The sequence below is a fragment of the Gobio gobio genome, assembly GCF_949357685.1.
Source record: "Gobio gobio genome assembly, chromosome: 21".
NCBI classification, from domain to species: Eukaryota; Metazoa; Chordata; class Actinopteri; order Cypriniformes; family Gobionidae; genus Gobio; species Gobio gobio.
Genome location: NC_137117.1, coordinates 2,204,782 through 2,219,239, shown reverse-complemented (window position 1 = coordinate 2,219,239; position 14,458 = coordinate 2,204,782). Strand labels below are relative to the sequence as shown.

The following is a 14,458-nucleotide window of genomic DNA, read 5'->3' as shown; positions in this document are numbered from 1 at the left end:
AGCAGCAGAAAAATAATAAAGCAAAGGTTTTGTCTGAGGAAATCTGTGAGGAATCTCCATGAGCTCCAGCCGAATGTGATGTGGATTGAAAGGGGTGGTGATCAGAAATTAAAATCTTAATAATCAATAATACCATAAATAATGTCATATAATGCAATATCATGAGAGTAAGACATTCTTAGAGAACAGGGGTTTACAAAATGGAGTCTGTGTCCAAATGTAAAAAACAATTAAATCAACAATTAAAAATAAATAAACAATTCATTATCATATGATATTATCATTAAAATTATTATAATACACAATTCATAATTATATGAATAAATTAGACTAACATAAAAAATATTAAGATAAGTGAAATTAGATTGAAATCAATATATAAATAATACATTAGATTTAATATAAAAAAAAGATTTCAAATATTGAATGAAATACATGATTAAACCAGGTCAAATTTGATTTTAATAAATAAATAAATTTGATTAAAATAACCAAAAAAAATATTAAATAAGTCAAACTTGATTAAAATAAATACATTGAATAAAGAAAATTATTGAACTAAGTCAAATTTGATATAATAAATAAATTATTGGATTAAAATGAAAAGAAATTGATTAAATCAGTCTAAAATTATTTAAATAAATATGAATAAATAATACATTTGATTAAAATAAAGAAAATTATTAAACAGTCAATTCTGATTTTAAAAAAATATATATGTATTTAATAAAAAATTTTGATTTATAAAAGAAAATGATTAAAATAAGTGCCATTTGATTTTAATAAATAAATAAATAAGTTTTAAAAAATGTTTAATGATTAAATAAGTCAAATTTGATTTAAATAAATAAATAATAAATTTGATTAAAATAAATAAATAATAAATTTGATTAAAATAAAGAAAATTAAACGGTCAAATCTGATTTTAAAAAATTATAATAATTTTGATTGAAAAAAGAAAATATGATTAAAATAAGTCCAATTTGATTTTAATAAATACATAAAATAAAAAAATTCAGATTTGATTGAAATATATATATATATAAATAATTTATTTTGATTTTTTTTTTAAAGAAAAAATTATTAAACTAAGCCAAATTTGATACAATTAATAAATAAATCAATTATTGGATTAAAATGAAAAGAAATTGATTAAATCAGTCTAAAATTATTTAAATAAATATATACATAAATAATACATTTGATTTTAAAATATTGATTAAATAAGTAACATTTTATTTAAATAAATATGAATAAATAATACATTTGATTAAAATAAAGAAAATTATTAAACAGTCAAATCTGATTTAAAAAATATATATATGTATTTAATAAAAAAAAATTATTTATAAAAGAAAATGATTAAAATAAGTGCCATTTGATTTTAATAAATAAATAAATAAGTTTTAAAAAAATTTTAATGATTAAATAAGTCAAATTTGATTTAAATAAATAAATAAATAAATAATACATTTGATTAAAATAAAGAAAATTAAACGGTCAAATCTGATTTTAAAAAATTATAATAATTTTGATTGAAAAAAGAAAATATGATTAAAATAAGTCCAATTTGATTTTAATAAATACATAAAATAAAAAAATTCAGATTTGATTGAAATATATATATATAAATAATTTATTTTGATTTTTTTTTTAGAAAAAATGATTAAACTAAGCCAAATTTGATATAATTAATAAATAAATAAATTATTGGATTAAAATGAAAAGAAATTGATTAAATCAGTCTAAAATTATTTAAATAAATATAATACATTTGATTTTAAAATATTGATTAAATAAGTAACATTTTATTTAAATAAATATGAATAAATAATACATTTGATTAAAATAAAGTAAATTAAACAGTAAAATCTGATAAAAAAATATATATATTTAAAAAAGAAAAGATTAAAATAAGTCCAATTTGATTTTAATAAATAAATACGTTTTTTTTTCTTCAGATCTGATTGAAAAATATATATGAATAAATTATTTTAATTCAAAAAAAGGAAAAAAAGATTAAAATCAGTCAAATTTGATTGAAAGAAATACATAATTAAAAAAAAAATACTTTTGATTAAAATAAATCTTTTTTTTAAATCTAAATCAAGTCGACCAGCACTGAAGGCCAGCTCAGACTGTAAATGAGCATTTAGGGTTGATATGAACTGATCTGGATTCAGTGTGTGAGGAACATCCGGCAGGTGAGAGCAGCAGATGGACTGAATGAGTGTGTTTGGGTCAGAGAGAGAGTGTGTGTGGCGCTCCATCTGTCTCACGGCCGGAGGAGATATTAATAGATAAACTCACATATGTCCCGTCACACACACACACACACACTCTCTGTTAGCGCTGATCACAGACCTGTCACTACTGGGACCGTCTCAACACATTTACACACATTCACACACACACACTTCTGAAGGCCGAGCTCTGCGGAGAACAACACTGTACCTTGTGTCTGCACTTCAGGACGACACCATAAGCTCCTGCCAGAGAAAGAGAGAAAGAGAGAGAGAAAAAAACAGGTTTTACTCAAACTTTCACCCAGTTCTACCTGTCATTCTCAGCACATTCATGCCAAAACCCTGAGCGCTTGGTGCCGATGAATAAAGCGGCGGAGGGGAGGAGGATGGAGAAGACGAGGCATTGACTTACACACCTGACAAAGAGAGAGAGATGTTAAGAGAAAAGGAAGAACATCCTGTTTTCACTTAAGACCTGTGGGACGCAACTCATTAGAAATCTCACATTTAGCCCAAACAATCTGCAAATTGGCAAGCAGGTGTTTGTGGCCCGGAGTGTGTGTGTGTGTGTGTGTGTGTGTGTGTGTGTGTGTGTGTGTGTGTGTGTGTGTGTGTGTGTGTGTGTGTGTGTGTGTGTGTGTGTGTGTGTGTGTGTGTGTGTGTGTGTGTTCGGGTTCTGGCACTGCAGAACGGATCAGATCTGTGGCACAAATCTACAGTCCCGCCGGAGACGCAGATCTGAGCTCATCCCAGAGATACACGAGAACACGTCTAACACTACACACTCCACGTCAAGAGCGTCACAGTCTACACAGATCAGGCATAACATTATGGCCATCATAAAAGTGCATCCGTCCATCATAAAAGTGCATCTGTCCATCATAAAAGTGCATCTGTCCATCATAAAAGAGCATCTGTCCATCATAAAAGTGCATCTGTCCATCATAAAAGTGCATCTGTCCATCATAAAAGTGCATCTGTCCATCATAAAAGTGCATCTGTCCATCATAAAAGAGCATCTATCCATCATAAAAGTGCATCTGTCCATCATAAAAGAGCATCTGTCTATCATAAAAGTGCATCTGTCCATCATAAAAGAGCATCTGTCCATCATAAAAGTGCATCTGTCCATCATAAAAGTGCATCTGTCTATCATAAAAGAGCATCTGTCCATCATAAAAGTGCATCTGTCCATCATAAAAGTGCATCTGTCCATCATAAAAGAGCATCTGTCCATCATAAAAGTGCATCTGTCCATCATAAAAGTGCATCTGTCCATCATAAAAGAGCATCTGTCCATCATAAAAGTGCATCTGTCCATCATAAAAGTGCATCTGTCCATCATAAAAGTGCATCTGTCCATCATAAAAGTGCATCTGTCCATCATAAAAGTGCATCTGTCCATCATAAAAGTGCATCTGTCCATCATAAAAGTGCATCTGTCCATCATAAAAGTGCATCTATACATCATAAAAGTGCATCTGTCCATCATAAAAGTGCATCTGTCCATCATAAAAGTGCATCTATCCATCATAAAAGTGCATCTGTCCATCATAAAAGTGCATCTGTCCATCATAAAAGTGCATCTGTCCATCATAAAAGTGCATCTGTCTATCATAAAAGTGCATCTATCCATCATAAAAGTGCATCTGTCCATCATAAAAGTGCATCTGTCTATCATAAAAGTGCATCTGTCTATCATAAAAGTGCATCTGTCCATCATAAAAGTGCATCTGTCCATCATAAAAGTGCATCTGTCTATCATAAAAGTGCATCTGTCCATCATAAAAGTGCATCTGTCTATCATAAAAGTGCATCTGTCCATCATAAAAGTGCATCTGTCTATCATAAAAGTGCATCTGTCCATCATAAAAGTGCATCTGTCCATCATAAAAGTGCATCTGTCTATCATAAAAGTGCATCTGTCCATCATAAAAGTGCATCTATCCATCATAAAAGTGCATCTGTCTATCATAAAAGTGCATCTGTCCATCATAAAAGTGCATCTGTCCATCATAAAAGTGCATCTGTCCATCATAAAAGTGCATCTGTCTATCATAAAAGTGCATCTGTCCATCATAAAAGTGCATCTGTCCATCATAAAAGTGCATCTGTCTATCATAAAAGTGCATCTGTCCATCATAAAAGTGCATCTGTCTATCATAAAAGTGCATCTGTCCATCATAAAAGTGCATCTGTCCATCATAAAAGTGCATCTGTCCATCATAAAAGTGCATCTGTCTATCATAAAAGTGCATCTGTCCATCATAAAAGTGCATCTGTCCATCATAAAAGTGCATCTGTCTATCATAAAAGTGCATCTGTCCATCATAAAAGTGCATCTGTCCATCATAAAAGTGCATCTGTCCATCATAAAAGTGCATCTGTCCATCATAAAAGTGCATCTGTCTATCATAAAAGTGCATCTGTCTATCATAAAAGTGCATCTGTCCATCATAAAAGTGCATCTGTCCATCATAAAAGTGCATCTGTCTATCATAAAAGTGCATCTGTCCATCATAAAAGTGCATCTGTCTATCATAAAAGTGCATCTGTCCATCATAAAAGTGCATCTGTCTATCATAAAAGTGCATCTGTCCATCATAAAAGTGCATCTGTCCATCATAAAAGTGCATCTGTCCATCATAAAAGTGCATCTGTCCATCATAAAAGTGCATCTGTCTATCATAAAAGTGCATCTGTCCATCATAAAAGTGCATCTGTCTATCATAAAAGTGCATCTGTCCATCATAAAAGTGCATCTGTCCATCATAAAAGTGCATCTGTCCATCATAAAAGTGCAGTCTTGGACCATTCCAAAGAACACTTAATTTAAAAAAAAGTGGGTCAAAATGACCCGAGGGACGGATGATAACCCTCAACCAAACCCTAACTCTGTAGTTAAGTACATGTAGCTAATTATTATTACTTAGAACTTAAATATTTAATTACACTGAAACAATGACACATCTGAAAATAAAGTGTAAGCCACATTTTTTATTTGTTCTACAAACTACTGACATTTCTTCCAAATTTCAAATAAAAATAATGTCATGTAGAGCATTAGTTTGCAGAAAAACTGTTCAAAATAACCAGTCATGTTTAATTGCATGTAATTATGCATACTTTACTCTTATTACTATGGTCAGTACATGTAAGATGTGTAACAAGGACACTGTAAAATCAAATGTTCATTTGACACCTAGCTATAGATAATAAATCCAGAGAATCTGCTCATTTTGCAGTGGTCTATATATACACCATAATCTGGACTAACTGTAAAGAAGAACTTGATTTTTTTTCCACCCCAATAAAAGATGATTCATATGATTAACGATGATGGAGCCAAAGTTTCATATTCTGAGATAATAAGATGTTAAGATGTGATCACTTCACGGTCATGAATAATGAAAAGAGAAGACGTTTATCATGGATCGGGATGATTCTTACTTCAGCATTGAAGAAAAATCAGACATTTAATCTCTTTAATATCTCAATTAGACAGCGATGAGAGCAAATGGAGAGACTAGTATCTGCTTTCAGGAGTTTCTCTCTCAGTGTTATGTACATACCCTAGTAAAAAGAAAAAATCTATCGAAAATACATTTATTTCATACTAAATATACTATAAATCTTTTACATATTTATTGACATATCACTTAAGTTATTAAGTATTTCATTTCATTTATTGCACAATGCACATTTCTTAATATCGCACCTAAAACATTTTTTAATATCACTATTAATAAGGATAGTATGATCTCTGTATAATATCAGTCTTTAATTGCATGATATTTAAAGTGTACCTGCAATAGTTCCACTTTATCTTTAGTTGGACCTCAGCACTATTTCTGGATAAATAAAGTGCATTAATTGCAAAATTATTTGTTTCAATTTAGCAGATTTTAAGGGCCTTGTCAGCCTGATCTGCCGTCGATTTGACGCCCTGCAGCTCAGTCTGGAAACCTGTACATTCATTTCTACTGCTTCTGTTACACTTTTGCGGGAACCAATCACAGACTGGCACACTATTGGAGGGATTATCACAATGACGGATAGAGAAGCAATGGGTTGTTCCCCCTTGATCACGCCTCTTGTGGTCTCATTGGTCGAAGGATTATCCAATTGCGTACAGAGTCATTTAATTTATGCTCGTTTATCACGCCTCTTGTGGCCTGATTGGTCGAAGGATTATCCAATTGCGTACAGAGTCATTTAATTTATGCTCGTTTATCACGCCTCTTGTGGCCTGATTGGTCGAAGGACTATCCAATTGCGTACAGAGTCATTTAATTTATGCTTGTTTATCATGCCTCTTGTGGCCTGATTGGTCGAAGGACTATCCAATTGCGTACAGAGTCATTTAATTTATGCTCGTTTATCACGCCTCTTGTGGCCTGATTGGTCGAAGGACTATCCAATTGCGTACAGAGACACTTAATTTATGCTCGTTTATCACGCCTCTTGTGGCCTGATTGGTCGAAGGACTATCCAATTGCGTACAGAGTCATTTAATTTATGCTCGTTTATCACGCCTCTTGTGGCCTGATTGGTCGAAGGACTATCCAATTGCGTACAGAGTCATTTAATTCATGCTCGTTTATCACGCCTCTTGTGGCCTGATTGGACAAAGGACTATCCAATTGCGTACAGAGTCATTTAATTTATGCTCGTTTATCACGCCTCTTGTGGCCTGATTGGTCGAAGGACTATCCAATTGCGTACAGAGTCATTTAATTTATGCTCGTTTATCACGCCTCTTGTGGCCTGATTGGTCGAAGGACTATCCAATTGCGTACAGAGACACTTAATTTATGCTCGTTTATCACGCCTCTTGTGGCCTGATTGGTCGAAGGACTATCCAATTGCGTACAGAGTCATTTAATTTATGTTTGTTTATCACCCCTCTTGTGGCCTGATTGGTCGAAGGACTATCCAATTGCGTACAGAGTCATTTAATTTATGTTTGTTTATCACCCCTCTTGTGGCCTGATTGGTCGAAGGACTATCCAATTGCGTACAGAGTCATTTAATTCATGCTCGTTTATCACGCCTCTTGTGGCCTGATTGGTCGAAGGACTATCCAATTGCGTACAGAGTCATTTAATTTATGTTTGTTTATCACCCCTCTTGTGGCCTGATTGGTCGAAGGACTATCCAATTGCGTACAGAGACACTTAATTTATGCTCGTTTATCACGCCTCTTGTGGCCTGATTGGTCGAAGGACTATCCAATTGCGTACAGAGACACTTAATTTATGCTCGTTTATCACGCCTCTTGTGGCCTGATTGGTCGAAGGACTATCCAATTGCGTACAGAGTCATTTAATTTATGCTCGTTTATCACGCCTCTTGTGGCCTGATTGGTCAAAGGATTATCCAATTGCGTACAGAGACACTTAATTTATGCTCGTTTATCACGCCTCTTGTGGCCTGATTGGTCGAAGGACTATCCAATTGCGTACAGAGACACTTAATTTATGCTCGTTTATCACCCCTCTTGTGGCCTGATTGGTCGAAGGACTATCCAATTGCGTACAGAGTCATTTAATTTATGCTCGTTTATCACGCCTCTTGTGGCCTGATTGGTCGAAGGACTATCCAATTGCGTACAGAGTCATTTAATTTATGTTTGTTTATCACGCCTCTTGTGGCCTGATTGGTCGAAGGACTATCCAATTGCGTACAGAGTCATTTAATTTATGTTTGTTTATCACGCCTCTTGTGGCCTGATTGGTCGAAGGACTATCCAATTGCGTACAGAGACACTTAATTCATGCTCGTTTATCACGCTTCTTGTGGCCTGATTGGTCGAAGGACTATCCAATTGCGTACAGAGTCATTTAATTTATGCTCGTTTATCACGCCTCTTGTGGCCTGATTGGTCAAAGGATTATCCAATTGCGTACAGAGACACTTAATTTATGCTCGTTTATCACGCCTCTTGTGGCCTGATTGGTCGAAGGACTATCCAATTGCGTACAGAGACACTTAATTTATGCTCGTTTATCACCCCTCTTGTGGCCTGATTGGTCGAAGGACTATCCAATTGCGTACAGAGTCATTTAATTTATGCTCGTTTATCACGCCTCTTGTGGCCTGATTGGTCGAAGGACTATCCAATTGCGTACAGAGACACTTAATTTATGCTCGTTTATCACGCCTCTTGTGGCCTGATTGGTCGAAGGACTATCCAATTGCGTACAGAGACACTTAATTTATGCTCGTTTATCACGCCTCTTGTGGCCTGATTGGTCGAAGGACTATCCAATTGTGTACAGAGTCATTTAATTTATGCTCGTTTATCACGCCTCTTGTGGCCTGATTGGTCGAAGGACTATCCAATTGCGTACAGAGACACTTAATTTATGCTCGTTTATCACGCCTCTTGTGGCCTGATTGGTCGAAGGACTATCCAATTGCGTACAGAGTCATTTAATTCATGCTCGTTTATCACGCCTCTTGTGGCCTGATTGGTCGAAGGACTATCCAATTGCGTACAGAGTCATTTAATTCATGCTCGTTTATCACGCCTCTTGTGGCCTGATTGGTCGAAGGACTATCCAATTGCGTACAGAGACACTTAATTTATGCTCGTTTATCACGCCTCTTGTGGCCTGATTGGTCGAAGGACTATCCAATTGCGTACAGAGTCATTTAATTCATGCTCGTTTATCACGCCTCTTGTGGCCTGATTGGTCGAAGGACTATCCAATTGCGTACAGAGTCATTTAATTTATGCTCGTTTATCACGCCTCTTGTGGCCTGATTGGACAAAGGACTATCCAATTGCGTACAGAGTCATTTAATTTATGCTCGTTTATCACGCCTCTTGTGGCCTGATTGGTCGAAGGACTATCCAATTGCGTACAGAGTCATTTAATTTATGCTCGTTTATCACGCCTCGTGGCCTGATTGGACAAAGGACTATCCAATTGCGTACAGAGACACTTAATTTATGCTCGTTTATCACGCCTCTTGTGGCCTGATTGGTCGAAAGACTATCCAATTGCGTACAGAGTCATTTAATTTATGCTCGTTTATCACGCCTCTTGTGGCCTGATTGGTCGAAGGGCTATCCAATTGCGTACAGAGTCATTTAATTCATGCTCGTTTATCACGCCTCTTGTGGCCTGATTGGTCGAAGGACTATCCAATTGCGTACAGAGTCATTTAATTTATGCTCGTTTATCACGCCTCTTGTGGCCTGATTGGTCGAAGGACTATCCAATTGCGTACAGAGACACTTAATTTATGCTCGTTTATCACGCCTCTTGTGGCCTGATTGGTCGAAGGACTATCCAATTGCGTACAGAGACACTTAATTTATGCTTGTTTATCACGCCTCTTGTGGCCTGATTGGTCGAAGGACTATCCAATTGCGTACAGAGTCATTTAATTCATGCTCGTTTATCACGCCTCTTGTGGCCTGATTGGTCGAAGGACTATCCAATTGCGTACAGAGACACTTAATTTATGCTCGTTTATCACGCCTCTTGTGGCCTGATTGGTCAAAGGACTATCCAATTGCGTACAGAGACACTTAATTTATGCTCGTTTATCACGCCTCTTGTGGTCTCATTGGTCGAAGAATTATCCAATTGCGTACAGAGTCATTTAATTTATGCTCGTTTATCACGCCTCTTGTGGCCTGATTGGACAAAGGACTATCCAATTGCGTACAGAGACACTTAATTTATGATCGTTTATCACGCCTCTTGTGGCCTGATTGGTCGAAGGACTATCCAATTGCGTACAGAGTCATTTAATTTATGCTCGTTTATCACGCCTCTTGTGGCCTGATTGGTCGAAGGACTATCCAATTGCGTACAGAGTCATTTAATTTATGCTCGTTTATCACGCCTCTTGTGGCCTGATTGGTCGAAGGACTATCCAATTGCGTACAGAGACACTTAATTTATGCTCGTTTATCACGCCTCTTGTGGCCTGATTGGTCGAAGGACTATCCAATTGCGTACAGAGTCATTTAATTTATGCTCGTTTATCACGCCTCTTGTGGCCTGATTGGTCAAAGGACAATCCAATTGCGTACAGAGACACTTAATTTATGCTCGTTTATCACGCCTCTTGTGGCCTGATTGGTCGAAGGACTATCCAATTGCGTACAGAGTCATTTAATTTATGCTCGTTTATCACGCCTCTTGTGGCCTGATTGGTCGAAGGACTATCCAATTGCGTACAGAGACACTTAATTTATGCTCGTTTATCACGCCTCTTGTGGCCTGATTGGTCGAAGGACTATCCAATTGCGTACAGAGTCATTTAATTCATGCTCGTTTATCACGCCTCTTGTGGCCTGATTGGTCGAAGGACTATCCAATTTTTTCACGAAAATATAACCAGTCATCTCCAGACCATGCCGACAAAAAGTTATGGAATACAAGTTGATTCATCAAACCACTCTCGAATAACGTGCAAACGAATTTGACAAAGAGCACACCAAAATGGACGTGAGGCTATATCTCAGCAAAGCTTTAGCGTTTTCTGACCAAACTTGGTGTGTGTTATGACAACCATGACCTGAGGGTACCTGCACAGTTTCGACACAGTGCCACTAGTCGTCAGGAGATATTAAAAAATTGCTTCTTTTTTTTAGATTTGGTAGATTCAGTTCAGCGTGCCGAGTCGAACAATAACAACTTTTTCCCATATCGTCCATTTTGGGAGTCGGCCATTTAGAATTTTTACGAACATCATTATGAAATTCGGTATATGTCTTCGGTAACATGCCCTGACAGTACTCAAGAAGTTTTGGGGCAGCGCCACCATGTGGTCAAAAGTGTTATTTCCAAAAATGCTAATAACTTTGGATTAAATTAGCCAATTGTAATGAAACCTACATATCAAATTTTACCATATTTGGCCAAGCTTCTTGTCCGCCATTTTGATTTTCTTTCAAAACCTACTTTTTCGAACTCCTCCTAGAACATTTGTCCAATTTCCATCAAAATTTAATCGTATCATCTTCAGATCGTGCCGACAAAAAGTAATGGATTTGACGCAGCAACAAACTTAATGGCATGATGCCTAAACGACTGAGGCTGTATCTCTGCAATGATTTGGCATATTGACACTAAACTTTGCATGTGTCATGGTCACCTCACTCTGACCACAACACATCAGTTTTGTAACAGCGCCACCTACTGGTCGAAAGTTATAGCCCATTAAAGAGCACCTATCATGGAATTTTGAAATTTACCTTTCATGTAGTGTGTAACATAGATCTAAGTGAACAAAAACATCCTGCAAAGTTTTGAAATATGACAGTACACCGTATATAAAGTTATTTTCTTTCAAAAGTAAGAGTCGACTCTGAGTCATTTTTAAGAATCGTTAGAAGACCGAAGCTTTTTCTCTGACTAGATGACGTCAACTTGTCAAGTTATTTGAATACGATACGCCCACTTATTGCTCCAAGACGCCAGTGAAAACTAGAAAACATCATGGCCACGAGACGCCAGTGAAAACTAGAAAACATCATGGAGACGAGACGCCAGTGAAAACTAGAAAACATCATGGAGACGAGATGCTGTGTTCTGAAGTGAGACTCAAAAGCAAACTTTTTTCATCTGCCCAAGGATGAGCATTTGAAGACTAAGTGGCTTGAAGACAAACCATACATTTGGCGATTGTGTGTTTATTTAATCGTCAAATGTCTCTATTTGCATGTTTCGCGATCTCAGGAAGCTTTTATTATGGACTTCTATTATGGCACATGGTTCTTCTTCGTCTGCCTGTACATGGACTACATGTGCACAGAACGCCCTCCGGCTGCCAGGATGAATTGAAAACAACACGAGACTCAATCGCTCATGATTAGGCTACATCTGCGCATTTTGAGGAAGTATTGAATAAAAAAATACTCCTCTGTTTAGAAATTTGACACAGACATATGAGAATCTATCAATATGTCTCCTCATCTGCACACTTTTGAACTAAAAGCCCTGAGGGATGTTGATTTGTCGCGAGTCTTCGTGAGGAGAATAGAGGAGTTTTTTTATGAATGAGATCAGCTGAGGCTCATATTACAATCAAACGGTTCTGACGCGGTTTTCATATTCATAACTCCTGACACATATTAACAAATTACTGTCACTATAAGACTTCCGTTTCCGAAAATATCTGCACAGACTATACCAATCACAACTGACTGGGTCATCGGACCAATCACCGCAGATTAGCGTCACGTAAAGGCAGGGTTTTGAAAAGTGAATCACTAAAGGAATCATTTGAGAATCGCTGTCAAAACAGGTAAAAATAAATGCATATTATAAGAAAACTAAAGTCTTTTTTGTCATTGCATGCATGCAAAACTGTTGTTGGGGACTTCTAAAACAATATTTGGAACATTTTAAATGCCATGATAGGTGCTCTTTAAATCAGTTTACTAGTGATTGTATTAGATTTTTCAGGCATTTTGCCTTAAATCATCTTCATATGTCTTCAATTGCTCATTGTTGCAGTTGGTCTGACACTCTCAGCCATGTTGGCAAGATTTGCCCTGATAATTGCAGCTATATCTATCATTATCATGCTTCCACACAGAATTATGTGAAGCCTCATTAACTTAAATAAGCAGTATTGTATTTTTAAATTACAGAGTGTTTACTTGTCTATATTAGTTAGGCTAGTTGTGTTTATGGTATTTTTAAACCACAAGCAAAAGACTTGAACTATAAGCGTAAATGATACCTAAATTTTCTTTTTACCCTATTGGAATCGAATTAGGATTAGAAATTTCAGAAGTACCCTCAGTGATTTGATGACCTGTAGGCATAATAGGCCTAAGATAAGATGGCATAAGATGGCCAAATAAAATAAAAAAAATAATTTAATTTAAGTTATATTGTGTTTTGTTTGTATAATGTCTGATGGAATGCTAAAAAATGTTCAGTGTTAAATAAATATTTTTTTAAATTGTAGTTTTGGAATTTATTTTTCTTTAAAAAAAAGCAAGACAAAATGGTAAATAGCTAAATTTTTACTATTTAATTTATGCAATGGAGAAAAAATTGACTAAATAAATTGGGAAAAAAAATAATAATCGAAAAACTCGTTAGGTATTCGGCTACGGCCAAGAATTTTCGTTTCGGGTGCATCCCTAGAATCTTTAAAATTCAAACAATACCCAACACTAATAAAAAAACATTTTCCTCATATTCTCCATTTTTGCAGTTTCTCTTTTCCCAGTCTGTCAGTAACGCTCTGTTTAGTTTCTGTCTCTATGAAGCCCCTTCTTCTGAAAAGCACACTGTGCTCTGATTGGTCGGCTGGAGCGGTATGTTGTGATTGGTGTTTGGGAAATGCCCCGCCCCTTTAGCCTGACGTCGTCATACTCAATTCTAGTCTCCGTTGGGCTGTGATTATGGGGCGTGTTTCAACCGAACCAGGAAAGACCTCAATTGGATAGACCTACAACCAATCAGAGCAACGGAGCGACCGAGCGACGCATAACGTTAGTTGTCAAATGTCAACAGAACTCAACTGCACTGTGTTGCCAAGTCCACGGGTTGAAGCGATCCCAATTATGTGATATACAGACCCAGGAATGCGAATTTTAGCAGGCAGTCCTTCCAAAATAACACATATTTTACCCCCAAAATGCCTTTTTTTCCCGGAGAACCCCCCTGGAAAGCTTTTGGGCTTGTTTTTGGCTAGTTTTGAGGAACGTTAGCAATTGGGCGGGTTTTGTTGTAAAACTTGGCAACCCTGTCTGCACGCACGCTGGAATAAGTAGCCTAGCGTTAGAAGAAAAAGATGTGTAAACGAACTTTGCCGGTGTTGTAAAAAAATTATTTAAGGAGACACAGAGTACTTACCAACACGATCATCATTTCTGAGAGAAATAGTAAAGGTGAACGCATATATGAACAAGTTCTCCGTTTAGGATTAGAACAAATTCAACCCAAGCGCTCTTTGATGACGTGGATGATTACGTTACTGTTTATCATCTGTCCATCATCGTCTAAAGCCCGCCCTGACAATTTCATTGGTCCGAACAGCTTCTGTTCGGGCATAATTACTTCTCTATTGAGCAAGTCCAGACCGAACTGCCCGAGTAAAAATGTTGTGGGCGGGGCTAAGTTCGGCTGGCATCCAGGCTACCGCCCCTTACCATAACCACCAGTTTCAACACACAACTAACTAACTAACTCAACCAGGCCCCGCCCCCTTTATTCTGCATATTTCAG

At 36.4% G+C, this 14,458-nt stretch overlaps 1 protein-coding gene across 1 annotated transcript in view; it reads right to left on the bottom strand.

Annotated features, from left to right (window-relative positions):
• The window catches only part of LOC307117999 (cyclin-dependent kinase-like 5), a gene marked incomplete at its 3' end in the record, with an annotated part of 114,491 nt that overhangs the window by 69,055 nt on the left and 30,978 nt on the right, over positions 1 to 14,458 (bottom strand). Inside the window, exon 3 of the mRNA XM_079803292.1 lies at positions 2,455 to 2,489. Coding sequence (XP_079659418.1) covers positions 2,455 to 2,489 — 35 coding nt within the window. The remainder of the gene's footprint in view (positions 1 to 2,454; positions 2,490 to 14,458) is intronic.